Here is a 6,944-nt window from a genome sequence, read left to right on the forward strand (position 1 = left end):
AGCGCCGACACTTTATCTAAGATATAACCTTGTTGTGCGTCTTTTTTCTCTAATTCATCCTTAACATTTGAAGTATTAGTTCTCTTCTTTTAATCAAAAGAAACAATTCTACCAAGCTCTTCAAGGGAATGTGCTCTGTAAGACAATGCCCAAATGGTGGGACTTTCTCTGAGAGTGTGAGGAGCTACATCATGATGTTTCGATGTTCAAATGTCTACATTAGCATCCAACTCAGCTTTAAGAAGACTGCTTACATCAAAGTTCTATTATTGTAGAGGTAGAGTTTACTATGATCAGCTAATAAATATTGCATAAATTAATAAAGAAATTAGTCTAAATTTTATTTTGATTTCATATGCTTTAGTCCCAAAATTCTATTTTTTATACTTAAACGAAAATCATAATTTCTCTCATATAATCTTTTCTTTACTGATACCAATTTGATTTTCTCATACATATCACCTTTAACCTCATAATCATACAAAAAAACTCATACAGAATATCTGATTAAATCAGAATTTTGTTAAATGTTGTCTTTTTAATTATATTTAAATTAAACTTTGACTCTTAATATGACACAATAGGGTACATAATTTGTTTATTGAAAAAAATTAAATAGTTATATAGCCAATCCCACACAGTGGAATAAGAATAAATTCTTATAATTTATTCTTAAATTTATATAATTAATCATACAACATTCGAGTTCTTAAAATATAATTTTATGCTTTATTTTAAGATCATTTAATTTCTATAACATTTTACAAATAAATATATAATTTAAGAATAAAATATGTTAATATAGCTAAAATAACATGATATAATTTAAGAATCAAATTTGTATAACATATCCAAAATTTTCAGTGATTAAGATACAAAATTTAACACTCCCTGTAATTCAAAAAATATATATTTAAAATAGATTTTATTAAAAAATAATTATAAAAACAAAACAGAAAGATTCATTAAGCCAAAATATGAAGTAATTAATCAATCCTCCAAAATTTCCTCATAATTGGTTGAGATGCGGACCTCCAAAAGATCTTCATGATTGGTTGAGACATAAACATTGCCAGGTTGGTCAGAAGAAGGAACAAATGGTGTTGGGGGCATCTCCAAGCTCTGAAAGTTTGATGTGAGCATTTGAACAACTTTGCTCATTGATGGACGTTCTGATGGATTCCACTGTATGCACCAAAGTGCTATTATGGCAAGCCTTTTCATAATTTCTTCATTGCCCTCCATTTCCATGGCTATACCCAAGCTATTGTTATTGATCAGCTTGTTATATATCCACTCTGGAAAATAAATTTCACTTAGGTTCTCAATTGTAGGATCAACATTTTTCCTCCTTCCGATCATTTCTAGCAGAAGCATTCCATAACTATATACATCAGACTTATGAGAGACAAGCCCAAAGTTTCTAGAGTAGACTTCTGGTGCTATATATCCCATAGTGCCTCTTGCAGCACTTATTGTCACAATGCTTTGATCTCTGGAGCAGAGCTTAGCAAGGCCAAAATCTGAAATTTTTGGATTGAAGTCATAATCTAACAAAATATTATGGGGTTTGATGTCAAAGTGAAGAATTCTTTGATTGCATCCTTGGTGCAAATAATTGATCCCTTGGGCAATGCCAATTGCAATCTCCTGCAACTTCTCCATGTTGAAATATTCATGTCTCTTCTTTGATTTACCAAAGAAAATAAATTTTTCCAATGAGTTATTTGGCATGAACTCATATACTAGGGCTCTGTTAGTTCCATCTGAGCAGAAACCTAAGAGACGAACTACATTGACATGGTGAATTTTTCCTATAGTGGCTACTTCGTTGACAAAATTATCGCCATTGGATTTAGATGCTTCTAGCAATTTAACTGCCACAGGAATTCCATTAGTCAGCTCACCTTTGTAGACACTTCCAAATCCTCCTTGACCTAGCTTATGCTTAAATTTCTTTGTTATTTTCTTAATATTAGAGAAATTGTATCGAGTTAGTGTTGTGGATTTGTAGGTTGCAAGGAACTTTTCCACCTTTATGCGCTTCTGTTTTTCATTGATATATTTTTTGAAAAAGTATAGAACCACAAGAACTGCAATCAGAAAAACCACAAGAGATGTACCAATGGCAACGCCTGCAAGAAAGAAAATTTTAACATTCACTAATGCAACTTTTTTGTTTATAGGCACCACTATCGATAAATTTCACCAAATTTCATGCAATGAACTCTTTTAAAAGAATTTCATGTGGGAGGTCCGGGGAAAACTAAAAATAAATGGTGAGATTGCTCCAATACCTTTACCAACAAGATGTGAACCTGAGAAAAAACATATATGGAAAAAAAATTAGTTTGTTAAGCCACAATTAATAAAAGTTAGTATAAATTTGAAGATACAGTAATAAAACATGCTTGAAACTTCGTTTTCTTTGTTATGACAGAATATAACATTTTGTCAGAAATGAAAAGATGCAGAAAGAAGCATCAGATAGATAGAAACTCACCATGAGAATCTTCGGGAAAACAAAATTTTTTATCCCTTATGATATTATATCCACAATTTTTCCCTTCATATGAACATAAATAACAAGCCTGAATATTCTCATCTGTATTCGGATACAAAGCAGCCCTTTGTCCTTGCACGCTCTTCTGCGCTATAGTTTGTATCGGTTGACCAGTATAATCAGAAAGAACTTCACCGGTATATATTACGATGCATGAACGAGGAAGTATGTCAATTCTCTCATATTCACCCAGAGCATAAACAAACGAACCTTGTTCACTGAGGCAAGAAATTGGCCCAACTACGTCATGATTGTCAGCCTGCAAGCTTAGCTTGGTTGTGCAGTTAACTAGAACAAAACGGGACACAGCGACATCGAAAATAGAGGAGTTGACGTTAGGCCGTTTTTGAATGCCTCTTCTCCATGGGCAACTAATCGAAGATGTTGATGGAAGAACTTCAATAATGATCCCATTAAAAATGTCAATAGATGTTACTCTGTAAGATTCTGAAGAGGGGAGGGTGATAATTGTCTCGTTGGTGGAGGAGCAGGACAGATTCGCACTCACTCCTGCTGTCCTGCAACTATTGGAGCTGCTTTCAAGAGTAAAAGGGAATTTGATCTCCATATCTCCACACATGGAGGAAGGGCAGTCATTGGAGAAAGCATAGGCTATTGGGAAGATCCCAAGCAAGAGAAGATGGAACCAACGCATTGCGAAAAGGGTGAATTGGGAACAGCAGCAAAGCCCTTTACAAATGAAGTTTTTAAACAGCATTTAATTTAATACATTAATTTCAGCTTCTGAATTTGACTATTCCACCGAAAAAACTTTACTGGCCAATTGGGTTAAGCAAAAGATTTTTCACCGCGTTTATGGACAAGGGTAGTTGTTTTTGAAAAGTCCAGCTTATTAGGATAATGGAAATAACGACTAGCAAGACTTGGACCCAATTAATGGTCACCAAGTCAAGTCAATTGAAGAAAATGAACAGTACTGATCAATTGTGTTGAGCAAAAGACTTTTCACCGCGTTTATGGACGAGTGTAAACTTTGAAGAAGATGATAATGACCATGAACAATTTTGTGTGGCGAATAAGAAAGGAGTTATTTGAGATGGTTTGGAATTCCAAGTTTTGGGAAGTCCAGCTTATTAGGGCAATGGAAGTAACGAATACAATGGCATAGCCCCATCTAAAAAGGGTCCCCAAGTCGAAGTCAATTGATGAAAAGAACGTTAACTTTCCTATTTCAACAAAATAAAATCACCTAAGAAATAAAGAGGCGACTGATGGTTAATTGTACATATTTACTCATATTTACAGCTTTTTTGTATAGTAGTTTCTTTGTTTGCTTCAGATCTTATCTTCAATATAACACATAGGTTTATCTTTTGCCTATAACTTATTTGTTCAGCTCTCCTATCTCTGTCAAATAACCGGCATTTTAGGTGTATTGTGCATCTTGTAGTAATTATTTTTGTTTTACTATATTCAATAATCACTAAAAAGATTTTGTGTTCATTCTTTTCTTGGACCAGTGAATGCATCTCTACTATGACCTTTGAGTTTATTTTGAATTCATAACGGCCTATTCTAGGAGAAATTGCTTTTTTGAAAATTCAAATTGAAATGTTTTGCCATCATCAAAAAGGGGGAGATTGTTACAGATCTATGGTTTATGATTTTGATGATAGCAAACATTCCTTATTTCTCTATGATTGCCTTATGTGCTAACGTTTCAGGTCCACACGATCAGACTGCAATCTGGAACCAGCTCAAGATTGGGTAGACTAGGTCTGTGTCAGTTTGTAATCTTTTTCCTTTCTTGAGTCTGTTGTATTTGGTGTGGCTATAACTTGGTAGAAATTCTCTTGCTCCCTATATGATTTCTGTTTTTGGTAACATCGGCCAGGACGATCGTAAGATCGGCCTGGATGATCTGTCCAAAATCAGAAACCCTAGTTAGGGCATCCTCATTAAGGCAGCCGTCAACAGATCGGCCTGGACGATACTTGTATCGGCCAGGACGATAATCTCAATTCAGAAAGAATCAACCGCCATAATCAGTTTAGGAAGTCTTTGTTTTAGGAAATCGGCCCGGACGATATTATTATCGTCCAGGACGATCTAACTCAATCATGCCTAAATTGATCTGGTATCTTTGGAAAGCATTAATGGTTGATTGATACGATCACATCGTCTGGGACGATCGTATGATCGGCCAGGACGATGGCCTGGACGATCTATATCGGCCAGCTCAAAAATAGGGCGATGATCAGGATGATTGAAATCGGTTTTAAACTAATCGGCCAGGACGATCGTAAGATCGGCCAGGACGATGTAACCAATTTTCTTCTGATCGTTCCATATCGTCCCGGGCTAATGAGCTTAATTTGTACTGATCGGCCAGGACGATATACCTATCGTCCTGGACGATAATGTCGGCAACTTGTATTAATGAGCTCGTTTTGAGAGCTTCTATTTAAGCTATGGCAAGGCACTTTGTAAGTGTCTTTGGCAGCCATTGTAGCTTCGTTCTTGTGGGGGAAACTAGAAGAGAGAGCTTGAAAGGGAGAGAGGAAAGGATGGAGTTTGAGAGAGGGAGAAGATCCTGTGAGAGGGGACTCAAGGGAGTGTGGAGGGGGTTCCACACGGTTGCTCCGGCGAACTCGCACCTTAGTACCATCGGATTCAAGGCTTGTCTCGAGGTAAGTTCACCAAAGAAGAAGATCTCTTTGGTGTCAAAGGACCCGGCGACTCCGCCGCACCGGGGAAGGTGGAAGTGATTTTGTAAGGGCTTCTCCGCCTAGCCGTGGGGGCAAAAGGAGAGACACTAGTTTAGTGCAATACTTGGGGGGTGCCTCCAAGGAGTGGACGTAGGTCAAGGTTTGACCGAACCACTATAAATCCGGTGTGTTCTTTCTTTTTACTACTTCTGTGTTTTAATTTCCGCATTTATTATTGTGGTGATTTGGATTGTGTATTGGTTTTAAAGTTTTCCAATTCACCTCTCTCTTTAATTAGCTTGGGACTAAGTTCAAGAGGGCCTAACATCCCTAACGAACTTTCACCCACTAAACCCCAAAACCCTTAAGGGAAAATCAAAATTTTTCTTAAACTTCAACGTGGCCCAATCAAACTAAGCCATTAAACATATTCCAATGCATTCTAATTACCATTTAAGATGTGTTGAATATAGACTAAAGTCTTGATTTGACCTAGTTGATAAAGTCAACCTAGTTGACCAAAAAGCCCCTTAAGGGCCCAACCATACATTTCAAAATAAAAGGCCCCACGATTGCATGAGACCGCCTTCATTAGATTCAAAATATCATTTTGAACTTGTTGGACCTAACCCTAACCCTTGGTCCACCCTAGTTAAACAAATCAACCATACATGTTATGGTATGCTAAGGATTGCTATGAAATGAATTTTCTAGGTGATTTATCTATTTTGGACCCATAACTTTGAAAATTCATAATTTACCAAATAGGTAGGGGTTTTTCTTCATTTTTTGTGGTGTGCTTGTGTATGTATAAGGGTTAGCTAGAACTACTTTCAAGCCCATTAGAACACTAGTGACACCTAAGAAAAATAATTGAGGGATTTATCTAAAGAACTTAGAGAAATCATAATAAATTCTACACACATCAATAGGGCCAAAACTTTGAAATAATGAACTTAGTGACTTCCTAAACCAATGGTTTTAATTTCACTCAAGTTTGACTTCATTTGACAACAAAATTAAGCAAAATAAAATTCAACCCATTTATAGGGCCTAAAACTTAAAGAAAAAGTAATAAATCCAAATTAAATTAGAAAAATACAAACAAAGGTACAAAACGTTCATAGTTGAATACTCTATCTAAGAAATATAAAAGCCCATCACTAGTCTTTAAAATTGATTAAACTTAATAATTAATTAAAATAAATAATTAAAAATAATTAAATACCAAATAAATTATGAATAATTAAAATCATCCTTAGAAGTCATTCTTGACATTCGGGAAAGGTTTCAAGTGATTTAAAATCAGTTTGGTACAAAAGTAAGAAAATCCCCCTAATTTAGTATTTAAATAATTCAATTAAATGTATAAATTTAAAAAAGTAATAACTAATTATAAAAAAATAAAAGGTATTAGACTTTTGCATGGTTCTAATATTTATTAAAAATACCAAATCACAATAATTCATTAAAAATAATAAAGTCAATATTTTGGTCAACCTAAGTTCACTAAAATATCTAAACTTTGAAAATTAGTAACTACTTTTTAAAAAATTAAATCCACCAAACTTAGTGGCATTTCACTCATCTCAGGGCCTAATATTTATAAAAAAATATTAAAACTCCAAAACTTAATTTAAATCCAAAAGTCAGGAAATTGATATTTTATTTAATACATTAAAATATTAAATTAAATACAAAAAATCAATAAA

General features: G+C 34.6%; 1 protein-coding gene across 1 annotated transcript; it reads right to left on the reverse strand.

The window, feature by feature from the left end:
- Positions 1-909: 909 nt before the first annotated feature.
- On the reverse strand, positions 910-3,245 carry LOC110108724 (rust resistance kinase Lr10-like). The gene is made up of 3 exons (XM_020839483.2): positions 2,504-3,245; positions 2,298-2,318; positions 910-2,135 (listed from the first exon to the last, which is right to left on the reverse strand). The coding sequence occupies exons 1-3, from the start codon at positions 3,216-3,218 to the stop codon at positions 991-993; spliced, it is 1,881 nt and encodes a 626-aa protein (XP_020695142.1). The 5' UTR covers positions 3,219-3,245; the 3' UTR covers positions 910-990.
- Between the last annotated feature and the right edge of the window lie 3,699 nt (positions 3,246-6,944).

Source organism: Dendrobium catenatum, unplaced genomic scaffold (assembly GCF_001605985.2).
Source record: "Dendrobium catenatum unplaced genomic scaffold, ASM160598v2 fragScaff_scaffold_390, whole genome shotgun sequence".
NCBI lineage: Eukaryota > Viridiplantae > Streptophyta > Magnoliopsida > Asparagales > Orchidaceae > Dendrobium > Dendrobium catenatum.